General features: G+C 53.8%; 2 protein-coding genes across 4 annotated transcripts; one reads left to right on the top strand and one right to left on the bottom strand.

Annotated features, from left to right (window-relative positions):
* Window positions 1–25: 25 nt before the first annotated feature.
* On the bottom strand, window positions 26–12,286 carry VAMP4 (vesicle associated membrane protein 4). 2 transcript variants are annotated; one of them, XM_085231509.1, is made up of 7 exons: window positions 12,040–12,286; window positions 11,362–11,408; window positions 10,491–10,541; window positions 3,489–3,589; window positions 2,573–2,652; window positions 1,843–1,908; window positions 26–884 (listed from the first exon to the last, which is right to left on the bottom strand). In XM_085231509.1, the coding sequence occupies exons 1-6, from the start codon at window positions 12,103–12,105 to the stop codon at window positions 1,849–1,851; spliced, it is 405 nt and encodes a 134-aa protein (XP_085087635.1). In that variant the 5' UTR covers window positions 12,106–12,286; the 3' UTR covers window positions 26–884; window positions 1,843–1,848. The 2 variants fall into 2 exon arrangements, with proteins under 2 accessions (XP_085087635.1, XP_085087634.1); XM_085231508.1 differs by having other exon boundaries at window positions 1,857–1,908; window positions 12,040–12,284.
* Window positions 12,287–12,375: 89 nt separating this feature from the next.
* On the top strand, window positions 12,376–15,338 carry MYOC (myocilin). 2 transcript variants are annotated; one of them, XM_019618376.2, is made up of 3 exons: window positions 12,393–13,362; window positions 13,819–13,938; window positions 14,080–15,338. In XM_019618376.2, exons 1-3 carry the CDS (start codon window positions 12,624–12,626, stop codon window positions 14,862–14,864), a joined length of 1,644 nt encoding a protein of 547 aa, XP_019473921.2. In that variant the 5' UTR covers window positions 12,393–12,623; the 3' UTR covers window positions 14,865–15,338. The 2 variants fall into 2 exon arrangements, with proteins under 2 accessions (XP_085087626.1, XP_019473921.2); XM_085231500.1 differs by lacking the exon at window positions 13,819–13,938 and having other exon boundaries at window positions 12,376–13,362.
* Window positions 15,339–18,533: the final 3,195 nt, after the last annotated feature.

Raw genomic sequence — 18,533 nt, 5'->3', positions numbered from 1 at the left:
CCACTGACAGCACCAAGGTGAAGGGTTCTGAGTATAAAGTGGGCTTGGTTTATTCTGGGCCGATATAAGGACAGTTGCCATCTTCCTGCTGTGTCTTTTATCACTGGGATAAGAGAGAGCTGGGCTTTACATGCTTCTTCCTTCTGGTTATGAGAACACCAACACAGCTCCGTTCCTGGGGATTCCCAGCAGTTGAGAGAAGGCAAGTGCAGTAACTTCACATGTACAGTCAAAAATAGGTTTACTGGAATGTCTTTAGTCACACCTGTAAGCAGCAATACTGAAAACACCGAGCTTGTGCATTCCCATGGACTGTAAAACTTAACTATTATTTTTTTTTCTTTTGTAACATGAGAAAAACAATACCCTTACAGTTCTCCACAGAAGGGTCGGTCTCCTGGAACATAATGGTGTGTTTCCCTAGATATTCTTCTCCTCATTCACCCGGATGAAAGGACAGAGTCCTCTCTGCCTTCCACAGCAGGAAGCAAGGAACTGCTCATACTTGAAGTATTTTTACAACTCAACCATATATACAGATAAACCTCAGTGGCAAGTAGATGGCTCCAAATCAGAGACCCAGCATTCCACAAAGCAGGCAGTTTGGGAACTGAATCTTCTGTTATAAAAGTCTGACAGCAGGAGCAGGTACTTGACCAAAGAAGAAAATAAAATAAGAAAGGGTCAGCTGGCAGTTCTCAAAATGCTCTGTTAGAACTGGCTACTTGCCGCCGCTGCCTCCTCGCTCCTTGGAGAAAAACAACTTCAAAGCTATATACAGATATCTCACTTAAGTTACACAGCAGTTTGTTTATCCCACAGCCAGCTCCACCGAAGCCTCCAGCTGACCCACCATCAGGTATGGTACTTCAGGACTATGGGTACTGGAAAATAAAACACAAACAGGCTCTCAGCCAAACACCTTCACGTGCAACAGTGACACTGACAGAGAGAGAACCCCTCATCTCTGCGGTGACAAACACCAAGCAGCCACAAGGGAAAGTGTGTCTTCAAGCTCAAGCCAACGCAAGCAGCTGCCAGCACACATGCTAGACAACATTTCCTGCCACCTTCATCTCCTTCCAGCTTCCCAAAATTAAACCAGATGGGATTTTCCATCAGTCTCTCTTTGCTGCCAGCTCTGCTTCTCCTGCTCCTAGCTTTGCATCAGCAGGACAACAGGCCACAAGGATTTTCCTGAAGGGCAGCACAAGAACTGTTACAGAGATGCCTCCAGCAACAGTCAATTGGAGGAATACCCTCCAAACCCAGTGGCACAGAAAAGCTGCACTACTGCGCAGGGCAGCCTGAACCCCTGGAGCACGTCCTTTAGCACACAGAGTGCTGAATTACTTCCCATCCCCCATTTCCAGAAGAGAAATGCTCTGGTTATTACTTATTCCGTAGGAAAAGCTACTAGCAGAAAATTAAGCAGCCTGGCTCCTTTAGTAAGGAGCACTTTCTGAAAGCAGGCCTATTGCAAAATGGCTGATAGACATGGAGAGATGTTTGGAAAACATTGCTCTGGTTTGAAACCTTTCTACCTACTCTTAACAGCCACACAGCCTTGGGATTGTCCTGTGCCAACCCTATATCAGTACAGTGTTGGCAACACAATGCTGTCAACAGTCCATAGGACTTGGTTTGAGCTTGCTTCTCTGCATGTACATTTAAGCTTTGAAGAAGAGAAGCATGGTGTGGGCTACAGACACCAGTTATAATACTGAATAGAGTGAAGCCCAATGGGAGGAACTCAGGTGCTCTGCCCTGAGGGACAACAGCAACAGCGTCACTCAGTGTGCAGTGCAATGAGAATTTCAGTGCTAGAATGAATGGGGTGACCTGGAGCTACTCACTGATGATCACCAGCAGGAGGACGATGGCCACCAGCGCTACGATTGCCTTCATCTGCAAGAGGAGCACAGACACATTACATGTGGCACCCTGTGTAGCTCCTGCATCTTTTCAGCTAGAAAAATGCTTAAACTCTTTTTTCCACCAGTACCTACTTTCAAGCAGTCAGAAACATCCCGTGACAAATTTCTGCTGAGAAATATGTCTGAAAATTGCTGCACACAAACTCAGCAGAAAGCCCCCATATGATGCATTCCTGACCCTACAGAGGAGAAGGGATGCCTTGGCAGATCTGTCTCCATCAGAAGAAATAGGGAGAGAGAGCCAATTCAAAGCTCAGATGCTCTCCCTTGCAGAGCACAAGCAGCCAGCTCAGGAGGGAGGATGGCTTCAAATCTTCTTGCCAGGAACACCACATCTCACATCCTTCCTCATCTCACAGGGCCAGCATCCAGCCTGGCTAGCTGAATCCAAGATCCCCAGGGAGCAAGCATGAGAGATGCCTCCAGATGGCTCCTATACCAGCTGCACCACCTCCATGTGTGCCTCCAAGGCACTCAAGCCTGCACTGTTCACACTATCACAACAAACACAGGACAGGGATTCTCTCTAGCTTGAATTGCTCCCTTGTGGTACGCCCTGCACACAAACTGACTCTGTTGTTTGGCCCAGGGGCTAAAGGACCTGCATGAAGAAAATCACTCCAGTTCTTGCTCACCTTGCAGCCTCGCCACCACATCTGCCTTCGAAGCTGTTTGGCTCTGTTGCTAAATGCTGTTGCATTGTCTGATAAACTCTCTGTTGAAGGAAAAAATAGAAGCAATTCAGTAGTGCACACAGTCTATCACTCATCCCACAAACCCCACTCAGTTTCAAGCAGATAACTTGGCAATAAGGAGAAGACCAACTGCAGTGTGATTCCCCATAGCCACAGGGGATGCCAACAGGACACCCCCTGCCAGGGAGCACACAGACCTGTGGTCCCACTGAGCCCCCTTTGTCCTGGCTGCCCTCTGAGGGAAGGAATTCATTTTGCAAGCCAGCAAGCAGCAGATGGCTGAAGTGCTCAGGGCTGACATGAGACAGACCCACCTACGTTAGATTGAAGGACACACCAGGTCACAGCATCCAAATGCCTCCAAACTAAAGCCTGGGCATTTCCAAGCCTAAATCTTTTCCAAGGCTGACTTCACATCACTGCAGTGACAATATGCTGGGCTGTGCTGAGCACAGGGGTAATTCAGGGTGGCTGAGCACCAGCTGGATGCTGTGTATGCAAAAGGAGCCCAATGGGCAGCTGCAGTGAGAGAGGAGGGACTGATTCCCAAGGGGTGGTTAGAGCCTTACACAAAGGCTGCTGAGCAACCAACCACACCAGGGTGAGGTACCAGTGGGTGATCTACAGACATCAGTTAGCGTGGGTTGGGGCTGTGCAGGGCAGCAGTAGAAGGTAGAAAGAAGAACATGAGGCATAAAGTTAGTTCTGCAGCCCAGGGCTGGGAAACCACTCCCAGGCAGAAAAGAAATACAATCTGTTACTGGATACTTTCTGAGCTGAAATCAGGTAACCTGGTCCAGCTGTGAGGAAGAGGTGCAGGGAAAAGGATAAGACAGCAGAACATTTATCATCACACCTGATTTATCCTGCAGGTCATCCAGCCGCTCGCCTCTTTCAATCACCTTTGTGATGTTCTCCTGCATAACATCGATGACTTCATCCACCTGGTTCTGGACACTAGAGCAGAGCAAAGCAAAAAACCAGCATGAGCAGCAGGAAGCACACCCCATCAGCTGCACAGTGCAGCACCAGCCCTCGCTCTGAGCTGCACGTGATGGGGTCTGGGGAGCTCTGGTAAAAATCCAAGGGGACAACAGTGGAGGGAGGCCAATGGGATGCTGAGAAAATTGAGAGGCATGGCACTGTGTGGGGTGGATGTCTGGCAATCCCTGACAGTGCAGAGGAATGCAAGGGGCTATAAGAGAGTCTTAGAAAGTCAGCACAAGTGGGGTACCTTCCCATCGGGGGCAGGCATGGCAATCCAAACACATGATGTGTGCAGAAACCACCTTCACAAGTACTCATCTGTCTCTGAATTTAAACTATACAGCTTCAGTGCAGAGCTGGAACATCAAAATGCTCTGCAGTTGGAGTGGTGGAAACCTTGCAGCGAGAAAAGGCACTGACTGCTGTGGGTGGGTGCCTCTGCTGTAGAGGAGTTCACATCAAAGAGGGGAAAAAAAATAGAAAAAATAATCACACTTTATCTTTGTAGACTTTACAGAACTCAGCACTGCACCTTTGCTAAATAACCTGGATCGGAATCAAAGCAAGATGTGCTCCCCTGCCCAGAAACTGAGCTGCTAAATGAAACCCACTCTGGCAGGGGCATCGAGAGGACAGAAAAGAAATGGCTCACTTGATCTGAACCAACTCATTACAATCCATCTTCTCACAGTTACACAACTCGTGGGTAGTCCTTTCAGTGAACGGTAGCCTAAATCGTACCCGCAGGGTTATTATAAATGCATTTATTCACTCCATAAAAAAGCCACACTGGTGAGAGAGAAAAATTCTGCCGGTGGAAAAATACTGGTACAGTCCGGTTTGTATTTTGGAGCTGATACACTTGTATTTTCCTGGAGACAGAAATAAGATTTCTCGGGGCCCTGGGGAGACAATAGGGTACGTCAGAGACATACCGATCCCACAGAGTAAGAGGGAACAGCAGTGTCTTGGAGGCAACCCCACACACAAGGCAACAAAACAGAAATAGCTCCAGATCACTCGCTCTGCACGAGGTCTTACATTCCACTCTTCAAGTTACATCGATTTTAAATTACTTAAATACTTTGAATATATTAGAAATTCATTGAGTGTTTACCACTGGCAGTTCTTCCCTTTGAGGACACTACCACTTCAGCATTTGCACCCATGCTCCCCAAGTAATCCTTCCTCTTTGGGCCACTGGAGATTGTCTCCTCCCCACCTGCATCTTTCAGATACGAAAATTCTACGGCGTTATTTGCCAAAGCAGAATGGATTTTTTATTATTATTTATTTTGTTGGTTTATTTACAGCAGCAGCAGACTCAACGCCAACACTTAAAGATCAATTGCACGGCATCTTGTCCCAGAGCACCTGGTAAGAAGAGAACAGCATAATGTGCACCACGGCCTGGAGAAATGGGGCCAAAGGAGATCCAGAACAGCACACCCAAGGCTGGGGCCCTGCAGAACAAGGAGCAGGGCCCCGTTCCTGAGCCCCAGCCAAAGCTCTATCTAAATAGAAGCTGCTGTGTCTCTAATTAAAAGACATTGAGTTCTGGTTCACACTGACCTAATTCTCTTGTCTCCCTAGCAGCTCTGTGCCTCTCACCGAGGAGCTGTTTGCACTGAGATGCACACACAAGGAGCAGCTACAACACGCCATGGTGGCTTCAATGGAAAAGCATACATTCACTTATCCTTCCAAAAACAGGCAAGGAAAGTCACTAAAAGAAAAGGTATTTTTTTCTCCACTAGAAGCTCCACAGAGCTGCAAACAGCAGTATGAAGGGGCTTCATGCCTTAGCATTGCAGGTCAGGCTTTGCTGTGCCTCTGCACTGCAGCTCCTACAGTTGGAACAGGCAGGGGAACCCCCTGAAGCCAATTTCTGACTCATCAGCCCTCATACAGCATATGCTGGATTTCAAAAGTACACCTAAGAAATTTATTGTACTCAGGATGCCATAGGAAAGGAACCTGTCTTCCCCACGCAGCGTCACAATGTCTGTCCCTGCATCCACCTAATGGGGAAGGCAGGTTCCTTTCCTATGGCGTGCAGCAGCAGCTCCTGCCCTTCATTAGGAGCTTCCTACCTGAAGGAAAAAGGCACTGAAAATCCCCAGCCTTCTCCCAGCAGAACCCTGTCCTGAGCCCATCCCAACCCACCACTCATTCTGAAAGGTGAGCGGCAGGTGTGCACAGGTGGCACCGAGCACGTGGGCAGGAAGCTCACGTCACAGTGCCCAGCCCACACAGGGCTGCACAACCCTGCATTGCTCTTCTGGGGCAGTGGGTGATGAGACAGGAAGCACGTTCTGCAAGGGAATTTCTTCCCCTTGGCACAACCACAACAGACGAGTCCCAGCTCAGAGCTGTAAGCAACTTTGACAGAGCCTGGAGTGAGAGAGGGAAGAAGAAACATCTGCTACCCCAAGAAAGCCAACTTGGCAAAAACTCTGAGGATTTAAACATCAGGTTCACAGACAGAAGACTACGTTTTCAGTATGTAAATATTTCTGAAAACATTTACTGGATTCAAAATAGAGAGATTTCCTCCCACAACAGATTTGTAGGCAAACTGTCTTGCTACAACCAGCAAGCAGAGCACACAGGGTACGATGCAGCGTAGTGCCACCCGTGCCCCACAGCCTGCACGGTGCAACACAGGTACTGCTGCACTCCCAGGGCACCCCAAGGTATTACAGGCAAAGCAGGGCAGAGGTCTGTAAGCTAAACCACCCTTACTGTGCTCAGCACTTGAAAGAGGTCGATGGTGCTCAGACCCCTCACCAAGCTGCATCTCAGCATCCCACCTCTTTTGACCTGAGGTGCTGCGTGCCTTCACTGTCTGCCAGAGCGCTGCTATGCTGCTAACAGAAATAAGACTTTTCACAGATGGGGAATGGAGAGACAGAGAAATCAAGGCCTAAACTTTCATAGATATAGTTTTGCCCCATGGAAAGCAGACATGTTTGAGCACCCTGATACTGTCAGATATCTGATGCAAGAGAAAAGCCAGGGAAAAAACAGGAAGGGATCGTAGCAGGGAATGAAACTTTGATCTCCAGGGTCCCACACAGCACCTCAACCCCCAGCAGCCCATTCCTGCTTTCCACCATCTCCCACCTTTCACCACAACAAGAGAAGCCTCTCTACGAAGGGGCTGAAAGACGCACAACCTATGCATCAATTCATGTTAGTTTGGCACGCCTGAGGTTGGAAACTCAAGTCACATCAATTGGAAAATATTTTCTTGTTTTATTTGGCAAGAAAGAATGAATTGCCTAATATGAAGCGTATTTCCCGTTCAGGAGCTGTTGGCTTTTGACACATTTTATGTATTTCATTCCTGCTAGATTTCCAATAGAAATAAAGGAGACTAGACATCTGCCAGCAAGACAAAAGCACGAAGTATCTCACATGGCCCTTCCAACCAATGACTGCAAATATGCTTTTAACAAGGACAGCAAGTGCATGCTGTCAGAGCAGCAGGAAGAGATCCACCAGTACTCAGCTGGGCTCAGACTCTACTTGTGCTCGGCCTGGTCCAAAGTGGGAAGCAGCAGCCTTTCCATTTTGGACACACCAAGTTAGCTACTGAAAAACTCTCTGGGCCAGTTGTGGTGATTGAACAACAGTGCTGCATTCTTCAGACATCGTAAACAGGCCACGCACACACCACAAGATGGGCTGCTCAAGGCTACTTGTTGTCTCTAAGATGGCTGTTTACAGCCAGCATGACACACTTCTAATTTTCCACCTTTGGTGATGCGATGGTATTAATAGTGTTGTGTACTCTGGTGCAAATTATACCTGAACACCCCCCTGTTGTGGCTGTAACCCCAGAAAAAGGCAACAGGACCAGTCAGTGCAGACAGGGCAAAGGCAGGAGGCTGTGTTCAGCAAGGCACACCCACAGATCTCTGCTGTCCTCAACATTGGGTGTCAGCACAGAACCGCATCACAAATGGCTGCTTCCAAGTTGCTCCTTCAACACAGCTGTGTGAGGAACAAAGTGGTTGATGCCTCTTCGAAGCCTTAAAAGGAGGCATGACAAGGTCTTAAGTGTTACCTTCAAGGCAAAGCCTGCATTATGGATGGGGTCTATAGCACATCCATCCACCTGTGATGAGAGCCAGGCCCTGGAAAGCTCCCGCCAGCTGTTGCCATCAGGTCAATCCCCAGATTCTCCCCTCTTCAAGAGGTAACACTGAGTCTGTAGCCAGACAGAGCCTCTGGGGTGCAGTCCCAGAGCCAGAGATGCTGGTCACCCCTGTCAGCAATGAGAAAACCACAGGGACCACCACCTAGCTCCTAGTGAACCCTATGAGCACTCCTTCTCCTACAAGGCTTGCAATGCTCCCCAACATGTCCTTCTGCAGCCTCTGCAGCCAAGCCAGGTTCAAGGGTCTCTGCTGCTAGACTCTCCACACTGACACACGTCCCTTCATTGCCAAGGACAGGTAGGTAAAGTTTCCAGTTTTGCCGCCCATATTCAACACCTTTTCCACCATTGCTCCCATGACCCCATTACTTTTTCCTCTGCCCAGTCTTGTATCCAGTTTCATTTTACACACATCTTCACAACTCATTCCCTCCAGCAACATACAGCTCCAGTCACTCTGGCTTTGCCCAGCTATGCCTCAGCTCTCCAAACACTCAAATTCCTCCTTAAAAATGCCTTTTCCTTTTAGTGTTTCAGCAGCAACACAACCCTGCTTTTCCTCTTCCACTGAAGAAAGAAACAAACAGGCATTAATTCATTCAGCACAAGGGCTGGTTTGGTCAGAAACTCAATAATAAACTACACAACAAGAAGCTGCTGCATACTGTAGGATACTACCACATGATGCAATAAACACTGATGAGAACAGAGGATAGATAGTAATTGATAGCACACACTCTAGATACTGGAGCTTAGACAGATGTAGCCACTTGTCATCCCAAAGGACATTTCCCATATCAGCTTCAACAGACAAGCAGCCTCGTGCCCCTGTATATGTTGTGATGTGACTGGTGCCCAGCTATAAACCCACCAGCTCCTAGGTGAATTCTTTCTTTTTTCTTCCCCTTCACAGCTGCAGTGCTCACCTTACCTCCCTGCTTCCTGAAAGCTCCCATGGCCCTTCTGCCTCACCAACACAGTGGGAAGGAAAGAACTCATGTCCCTCTCTGCCAGGGAAGAAGGAAGTCAATCTGCAATTTCCCTCTGGCAGAGGAGGACAGAGAGGCCGACATCAACTCCCCTTCCATACCCTTTATAGGGCTGACACCACTCACAGCTGTCATCCTCACTCACTTCAGACCAGCACAGCACCACACAAGGAAGGCTGTATCCACAGTGCCTTCCTGCACAACCTGAGCACCTCTACCAGCAGCATCCTGATGCCCCAGAGGGAGCACAGGCCCGCTGAAAACACAGAACACAGCAGCCAACCCACCGTCTCCTGCGTAACCCAAGTGCACTTTGCCTCTCAAGATAATGCAGCAGGCACACAGCTAAGCACTGCCTAAAGCTGACACTGAGTCACTAAGCCAGAGAATGGCTGAGCTGTGGAGGTCACCTGGCCCAGCCCTCCCACTCAGCCAGCCTCACAGTCTGCCCATCCATCCCACAGCATCAACAACCTGTTTATGAGGCTGTTATGGGGGATAGCGTCAAAAGACTTACTGAAGTCCAGTCCAGAGAAGGCCAAGGAAAGACAAGGAAGGTCAGACACTGAATAAAGAGGGTCAGAAAACAGAATAGTGTGTAGAAATTCCAAAGAAGATCCCAAAACGCACCACCACCACCTCAGTCATACTGCTCTCCAGTGACCGTGAGTGAACCGTAGGGGCAGAGAATATGAACAGAAGGAGCCAAGATGAGTTTTATTAGCTGCCTCTTTCTACATAAAGAAAAAAACAACAACAAAACAGCAATCCCTACCCACATGTTTGTGCTAACAAACCCTGCCAAACCGACCTGCTTAGAGCTAAATAACTTCGCTTTTTGGACTGAAAAGGTCCATTTGCCTCCTTTGGTTAGGAATTTCAATTCAAATCCACAAACTCCTAAAATATCATTATTAAATCACTTCACTGCGGGCTTGTAAAACTCAGAGTTCTCCCTAATTAAGTCTCACCTAGAAGAGCCTATTTTACACTATATACATAGCTCCCAATGACTCATCTCAGAGATGCACTGGCTGCTTCCTGGCATGAAAAAAACATTCCTAATGAAGAGTAACTCCAAGGCTGCAAACAAAACAACCCAGTCTGATCAACACCTGGTCATCAGTCTCTGACTTTTGATCTGCGTTTGTGGAGGCCAGCAAAGGCAACAACACAACACAAAACAGGAGTCTGTGAGTACCCTGTCCTTCCCATTAAGTATCACCATCACTTCCCTTTTAGGAAAGAGCAGAGCTAATCAGAGCCCAGAACAAGCATCACCCAGGAAATGACTCACTTGGAGGATTCAGTGTTCCTCCCTTCCTTCTTGCCCTGTTACAGCCAATAATCCTGCTCCAGCTGTAAAGGGCTCCTGTTTCTCCAGCTGCTTCAACTCCACTGAGTCACTGCTCATCTCCAGGTCACCTCTACCACATTATCACTAAATTATAGCATGGGCTTTGGAAATTCCACCATACTGCTGCGATAAAGTTCTACCCCTCTGCTGCCATTAAAGCACAATTCCTTGATAACTTGACACAAACTCGATTTTCCTTAGCTATGGACAGGTGGGATGTGAAATTACAATCAGGTGAAACAAAGCACGAGCCAAATTCCTGTTCAGAACTACAGAAAAATACCCTGTTAACAGAGCAGCAGGAGTTTGTAATGTCGGCATAAAATATTACGTGAGCGACACAGAGGAACATGAACTTACTGCCTGATCTTGTCATTTCTGGGTCCAAATCTTGGTCCGGAAGGGCCTCTCCTGCAGTAGAAAAAGACATGAATTATGATAGCAGGTGCAATGAAACATGCATTTAAATCAAAGACTTAAGATACACAATAGGAACCAGTATTTTCTGGTTCTCATGCTTCCCGCCCGTTCCTCTCATGTCACTCAACATACGGAGCACCACAGTTTCCTACACGTTACATTTCTTCTTTCAAGGCTCTGGGAAATCACAGAATGGCCAGGGTTAGAAGGGACCTCAAGGATCACGAAGCTCCAACCCCCCTGCCACATGCAGGGCCACCAACCTCCCCATTTAATACCAGACCAGGCTGCCCAGGGCCCCATCCAACTTGGCCTTGAACACCTCCAGGGATGGACGGGGCATCCACAGCCTCTCTGGGCAGCTGTTCCAGCACCTCACCACTCTCTCTGTAAAGAATTTCCCCCAACATCCGACCTCAATCTCCCATCCTTCAACTTAAAACCATTTCCCCTTCTACTGCTGTTATCTACCCTTTCAAAGAGTTGATTCCCCTCTGTTTGTAGGCTCCCTTTAGGTACTGAAAGGCTGCAGTGAGGTCACCCCGCAGCCTTCTTTTCTCCAGGCTGAACAACCCAGCTCCCTCAGCCTGTCTTTGTATGGGAGGTGCTCCAGTCCCCTGATCATCTTTGTGGCCTCCTCTGGACCCGCTCCAACAGCTTTCTGTCACCTCAAAGGAAATCACCCCAATGGAAATAAAGGTGCAAGCCCCCACCTATTTGGCAGGGAGCAGCTCTTGGTATTCAGCACTCCCAGTCTTCGTGCCTTAGGCAGTTAAAACATCATATGCCCTACGTCTGTTCAGAAACTCACAAGAAAAAGTCTTCCTCTTCATCCGAATCCTCCTCTAAAAGGTTCCTCTGTGAACAAAGAAAAGCACCATCAATACCAGCCATCTCACACGACCTTTCAGACTTCAGGACACCACCAGCACCTTCTGAGCACAGGGCACTGGCGACCCCTCTTGTGAGAACACCGGTGCTACTTTTCAGGTAGCCGTGCTGTGTTTCCCCCCTGCAGAGATGTCTCCGCGCTGTCAGGAGGCTTTTGCTGGCTCTGCAAAGCGTAGACTGACGTCCTGAACCACAGCCGGGCAACACTTACACCACCGCTCATAAGCCAAAGTGCATTTCTATCAACCGGTCCGGCCGTACAGGTTCAGATCCTGACGCCGTGTGTCCGTAACGCACCCTATGACACAGCAGCAGGCAGCGCTGCAACACAGCGGGCAGAATCCACACCCGGGCCAGCTACAGAAGCGCTCTCAGCCCAAGGGGCGATGCGCAGTGCTACGCTGTGACCAACCGCCCCGAGCATCGCAGGCACGCGGTAACACGGGCCCACCACCGACTGCGGTGACAGCAGACCTAAGGAGCACCGCGCGGCAGCGCCCGGCCCGCCCTGCGCGGCACGCCGCGGCTCGGCCCTTCCGCCCGCAGGCTGAGCCGAAGCTGCAGCGCTGCGGGGCCCGGCGGGCCCGGCCGCACTCACCCGCTCGCTCTTCACCGAGCCCGTCACCTCGTCGTCGTTCAGATGCCGCTTGAACTTGGGCGGCATGATCCCCGCCGGCGGAGGGGACCGGGAGGAACGCCTGGAGGACGGGCACGGCCCCTCAGCGGGCTGCGGGCCGGGCCGGCGGCAAATGGCCGCCGCGACGGGAACCGGGCTGCGCCATCGACCGCTCTGCGCTCCGCCGAGAGCCGAGCGATCCACCGCGGGCGGGAGGGGCGTGGCCAAGGCCGAAGGCGTGGTCTGCGGTCGTGGGCGTGGCCTGCGGGATGCCCGCCGGCGGGGGTCCGGGAGCGCTGCCCGGCTCGCCGCGTGCGGCCCCGCCCCGCGCCCAGCGGCACCCAACGTTCCGCCGCGGGGAAATTTCCACCTCCCGGCCCCGCGCGGCCCCGGCTCGTGCCCCTCGGCGCTTCTCCACCTGCTTTTTCTCCCCCCTCTCCAACCCACGAAACCCACGCTGTGGGACCCCCGTGCCCGGCAGCCGCACGGCCCCGAGCTGACGATGGGCGCTGCAGGAGCTGCACCGCCACGGGAAACGGTGCGGGGAGCGGCCCCGGCGCCGGGGAATGGCGCGGCGCGGAGCCCCCCCGTACGGCGCCCGGGGTCCCCCGGGGGTCCCCGCCGCCCCGGCCTCGGTCTCGCCTCCCCGCCACAGCCCTGGCACGCGGCCGCGCAAATATTTTGGCCTCGGCCACCGCACGCTGCCGGAGCTTTGCCAGCGGGCGGCACGGGGGGAGCGCGGGGATCTGGAAGGTTCCCGCGGCCCTATAAAGGCGGACGGGCTGCGCGGGGCGGTGAGAGGGACCATGCCGGGCGCTTGGTTGTCGCTGCTGCTGGCGGGGGGCCTCGCCCTGAGCGCCCGCGGGGACCCCACGGCTCTGCTGCGGCGCGGCAACGATGCCGCCGGGCGATGTACCTACAGCTTCACGGTGGCCAGCCCCGGCGAGGCCAGCTGCCCCGAGGCTGGCGGCGTAGCTCAGCTGCGCGAGGAGCTGGCCGCGCTCACCGCCCGTCTGAACCGCCTGGAGGGAGCGGGGGGCCTGGGGGGCTCGGGGCCGAGGGGGGCTGATGTGAGCGGCGCGTGGTCGCGAGGCCCTCAGCGAGCGGCCCCGGGGGGGTGCGAGGAGCTGCAGCGGGCCAAGGAGCGGCTGGAGGAAGAGAAGGGGAGGTTGGAGAGGGAGAAAGAGGAGCTGGGCCGGCGACTGGAGAGCAGCGCCCAGGAGATCGCCCGGCTCAGGGCTGCCCGCTGCCCCTCCGGCACAGGTGGGGTGCCCGGCCGCGATGCACTGCGCTCTGGCAGCAAAGGTCAGTGCTGGGGGATGGGAATCTGTGGGCATCCCCTCCTTGCCCCGAATCCTACGTCCTCCCCACGCCATCGGGTCCCGTTGTCCCCCTCCTCCACCCTGCAGCCCGTGCCCCCACCTGGGGCATCTGCCTTTGCCCCTTAGAACAGTGGCCACCCACTGCAAAGGGCAGCGTCCGGCCTGGGGACTCCTGGATCCTCTTCCCGTCTCCATACCTGGGCTGTTTGCTGGCCACATTGGCATGGGGAGGACCACACACTAATGTGGGGGGCCCTGGGATTCCACCCAAGGGGAATTAAACTTGTGGGGAGGGAACGACGGGGTCAGCAGCGTCCCTCAGCCCTGGGTCACCAATGTGCCCCAGCTCAGGGCACCAGGCTCCCAAGACACACGTTAGCATTTTGGGGGGGTGAGGGCTCAGTGCTGGGGTTCACCCGGCTGCCTGGACCCCCTGCAGCCTCCAGGTGGGAGCCGGAGCCCCTCAGCTACCAGGAGCTGAAGTCGGAGAGGACGGAGCTCCCCGCATCTCGGCTGCTGGAGGAGACGGCGCTCGGCCGCCCGCGAGCTGAGGACTCGGGTACAGCCCTGGGACTGGGCTGGGGGGCCTTGGGACAGCGGCATGGGGAATTGCAGGGGAATCGGGGAGAACTGGGGCTGGGGGAGCCCCGGGGCCCCACGTGACCACAGCACTAACGCATCCTTCCTGCTGTCCCCGCAGGCTGTGGCGAGCTGGCGTGGGTGGGGGAGCCAGTGGTGCTGGGCCGGGCCGACACCATCGCCGGCAAATACGGTGTGTGGATGAAGGACCCCGAGCCCGTGGCACCCTTCACACGGGAGACCACGTGGCGCGTGGATACGGTGGGCACGGAGGTGCGCCAGCTCTTCCAGTACGAGGCGGCCGAGCAGCTGGCCCGCGGCTACCCCGCCAAGGTGCACGTCCTGCCACGGCCCCTGGAGAGCACCGGGGCTGTCGTCTATCGTGGCGGGCTCTTCTTCCAGCTGCGCCGCTCCCGCGCGCTGGCCCGCTACGACCTGCGGGCTGAGGCCATCTCTGCCGAGCGGGAGCTGCCCGGTGCCGGCTACCATGGGCAGTACCCCTACTCGTGGGGCGGCTACACTGACATCGACCTGGCGGTGGATGAGACGGGGCTGTGGGTGGTGTACAGTACTGAGAAGGCCAAGGGAGCCATCGTCCTCTCCAAGCTGGACCCTGAGACGCTGGAGATCCGGCGCACCTGGGAGACCAACATCCGTAAGCAGTCGGTGGCCAACTCCTTCATCATCTGCGGGACTCTGTACACTGTCAGCAGCTACTCCGCGCCCAATGCCACCGTCAACTTTGCCTACGACACGACCACCGGCACCAGCCGCAGCCTGAGCATCCCCTTCAAGAACCGATTCCAGTACCTCAGCATGGTGGACTACAACCCAGCGGAGCGGCGGCTCTTCGCCTGGGACAGCTACAACATGGTGGCCTACCCTGTGCGCCTCGCCCACGCCTGAGCGCTGCCTGGACCCCGGCCTCCTGCTGATGCCTCCTGCGAAGAAATCCCTTTGTGCTCCATGAAACAAAGTGCTTCTCCAGGGCTGAGCTGTGCCAGTGGATGCATCCCTTTCTGGCCCTTGTGGGTCTGAGTGGGTGCTGGTGGTTCCCAGCCCTGCTCCAGCATCCTCCCAGCCCAGAGATGGGAGCGGGCAGGGCTCAGATGGGCAGGCTGCTGGCTGCCTTCCTGCTGGGACAGAGTGGGACTGGTGAGGGGGCAGCTTCAGCCATGCTGGCCCTCCGTCGCCCAGGAGTCCCTGCACTGCCCCTATCCCATCTGGCTTCGTCTCACCTCACCTCGCCAGCAGCTCTCCCATGCTGCTTTCAGAGCCCACAGTTATCACTATTTATTGTAGAAAGGCTGTAGGAGGCTTGCTACTCCCTCAGCTTGGGGGGATGCCCCAATAAACGCTGCAGTATTAAATCAGAACAAACGTCTGAGTTTCAACTAACCAAGCTGGAGATTTGCTTAATAAAAGTATTACTACAAGGTGCAGGGGGCAAGTCTGGGGGACTGGTGGGAAGCAGGTTTGGGGGACGGGAGTGTGCCATGTCCTGTCCTTGCTGAGCAGTGCTGGTCATCTGCTGCCATCCCCAGGGTGGGGGACAAGGGCACGGTCCCATTCTAGAATGGCAGTGGACAAGGGGATGCCACAGGCACCAAGGCAACGTGAGTCCTACAACCAGGCAGCACACACGTCCTGCAATGCTGGTGAGTCCGGAGGGCTGGGGGCCAAAACACCTGGCAAAACACCTGGGGTGGGGGGCTCTGCCTTAAGTGAGGACCGACAAGGGATGGGGTGCATCCCAACAAGTGTCAGCACTTGCCCCTGTGGCTGCAGGCAGGCTCCTGGAGGCTCTGAGCGCCCTTTTCCTCCCACAGGCCTGCAGTGGGGCTGGGGCATAGCAGAACAGTGCAGGCAAAGTTATTCCCCTAGCAGCGATGTGCCTACGTCATCACCATGGTGAAGCCTGGCAGTAACACAGAGCCCCGTGACCCACGGCGAGCCTCTGTCGCGTTGAGATGCCTCAGCTCCCTCTGCATGGTGTCCAAGCCCGGGAAGGCCGTATCCTGCAGCTCCTGCCACCTCTGTGCCACCCCGGGGCTGTCAGCCACTTCACTGCAGGACTACGGCGAGGTGGACCGGCAGCACATCCCCCCGCTCTCTGTCAGCCACGCCATCTTCTCCAGGGATGAGGAGCTGGAGCTTCAGGAGGAGCCGGAAGCCTCCATTGCCCCCTTTATGGAGCCCGAGTGCTTTGAGGCCTGCAACACCTGCGTGCTGTGGAGCACCCAGCTCCATACGCAGACCTGCATCAAGGAGCAGCCCACCGCTGCCCTGAGGGAAGCCGAGCCCAGGGCTGAGGCCTTCCCGCGGCTCCCAGCAGCGCAGTACAACAACTCCGCCATCGACCGCAGCCCCATGCCTGCCCTGCACACCTGCTGGGCGCTGTATGAGGGCCGAGAGCTGGGCCGGCAGAGTGAGGGGACGCAGCATTGGCACAGCTGCCAGCAATAAACTTCAGTCCATCACAGCACTCCTGGCCTTGAGAACTGCTGTATTCCCAGAGTGAGGCAGCCCTCCGCCTCACTCTGAAACACATCCTGGGGGTGAATGGCCCGATGGAGATAGAACCGAGGTGGAAGGGACCCTTAAAGGCCATCAGGTCCCGCTCCCTTGTGATGAATGGGGACACCCAGGTCCATCAGGTGCTCAGAGCCCATCTAGGCTGACTTTGGCTGTCTGCAAGGACGGGACGCCACCCGATGTCCCCAAAGCTGAGGTGAGAGGCATTGCAGGAGCCCAGGGCCACGGAGTTGGGGTGGAGGGGCCCATGTGTGCTTGCTCCTCCCCACTGGGGATGAAGGGATGGTTTGTTCCCATGTGCTGTGGAGCTCAGGGAGCAGCACAAGGACCAGACGAACCGAGCCCAGGAATTCAGGCCTCCCATTCCCTGCCAGCACCGGGGGCTTTTCAGGCTGGGAAGTCCGTCGTTTAATTGACTAAGAAAATAAATGAAGACGAGCCAAGGTACACAGGATTTCCAGAAAGCCAGGCTTGAGCTGAACAGCAGTAAATACACAGATTGACTTAGCAGGCTATTCAAAGCAAGCCCAGAGATTCTCTCCCCTCCCAAAGCCCAGCAGAAAGGTTGAGCTGAGCAGAGCTGCTGGCTCTGGCCCCACTCACATCAACCCCTCTGCTCCTGTCTTTCAGAACAGTTATGGGCTTTCCATAGACAGGTCCTAATTAAAGAAGCAGCGAGTTCTCCAAATGAAATAGCTTCCCAATTCATGGGACTCCCAATGCAATTGATCCTGACAGCCAGAGAGAGCCCTAGAGCTGAGATTACACACTAAACCCCACTCCAAGACAAAAAGCCCGGAGGAGAATATCTCTCTGCATGCTTCACCTGCCCTCAAAGGCAAGGAAGGAGGGCCCAGGCTATTTTGGAGAGCATATGTCAAAATAGCACACTGACCTCCCCAATGTTTGTTTTTGATTAAGTTCCAACAGAAATACTGCCCTTGTTCTGCTCAGCACAAGCAGCATCAAAAAGTTTATCATGTTCCCACTGCTCATTTGGGGAAATTGAACTGATTTTTCCAGTGGCATTATTAGATATCTGAAGATTAATCTTTTCAGAATTCCCCTGAAATACAATATCTCAGCACCTTGATCCAATCCACACCGCTGCAATTCTACAGCAGAAAGCCCCTAGAAGAACTGACACAGCAGGACAGAGCTCCAACTCCTCCGCTGCCCCCAAAGCACAGCCCCAGCCTGCCGCCCCTCACCCCATAGCAGCACGGCTCTTTCCTGTGTCTGCTCTTTGGAGGGATAGAGCTAGCCAGCTCCTTTTCTCAGGGCAGGATTGTTTCTCTACCCCGAGACAGAAATGGGGAAAAAAAAAGCACCGGACTCTGCTATGAACAGTGTACCCTCTGGTGGCCAGCAGGGAGCAACTGCCTTCCCCTGATACTGCGCCACCAGCTACTCTGCTCAGCGATCACCTGCAGCTGAAGGGCTGCTGAGGTGTTCAGCCCCTCACTAAGACCTGTGCTTCAGAAAAAGGTCAGTAAGTGTATGGTGTGAACTGGTGGGTGCGTTTGGTGCTTGGCCATTTTGTTTCCTTCTGGCCCCGCAGCAGTGAATAGGGAAGGGAGCAGTGAAGGAGGACTGAGCAGCAGCAGAGGGAAGCTCCCTGTTTCCTTGGGAACACTTCCCCTGAAGAAAACGGGCACATCTTGCTTTCAGCACCAGCTGAGGTGAGAACAGCCAGCTGGCTAAATCCGGGTCTCCTATGACATGCAGATCTTTCTCCAAGCAAAGCATCTCGAGTCTCCAACACTGAGCAGCTCACCAGCGACATCATGTCCTGCAGATGCAAACAGCAGGCTCCTTGCAGAGCTCCATGGAAGCCATGTCACCTGAGATCTTCACTGGAGAACAGGATCAGGAGCAGTAAGAGCAGAGGGAAGCCACCAAGAGCCGTTTCAAACTCAGTTTCTCTCTGGCCCTTCTGCTTTCCCAAGCTGCAAAATGCACTCTTCGCCTGGCACGTGATGTTTGGGCTCTCTCCTTGCATCCTGCAGCACTTTGCTAATCATGAGATAACCAGGATAC

The sequence above is a fragment of the Meleagris gallopavo genome, chromosome 10 (assembly GCF_905368555.1).
Source record: "Meleagris gallopavo chromosome 10, MGAL_WU_HG_1.1, whole genome shotgun sequence".
In the NCBI taxonomy this organism is placed as follows: Eukaryota; Metazoa; Chordata; class Aves; order Galliformes; family Phasianidae; genus Meleagris; species Meleagris gallopavo.
The sequence above is the reverse complement of the archived record's forward strand: the minus strand, read 5'-3'. Positions and strand labels throughout refer to the sequence as shown.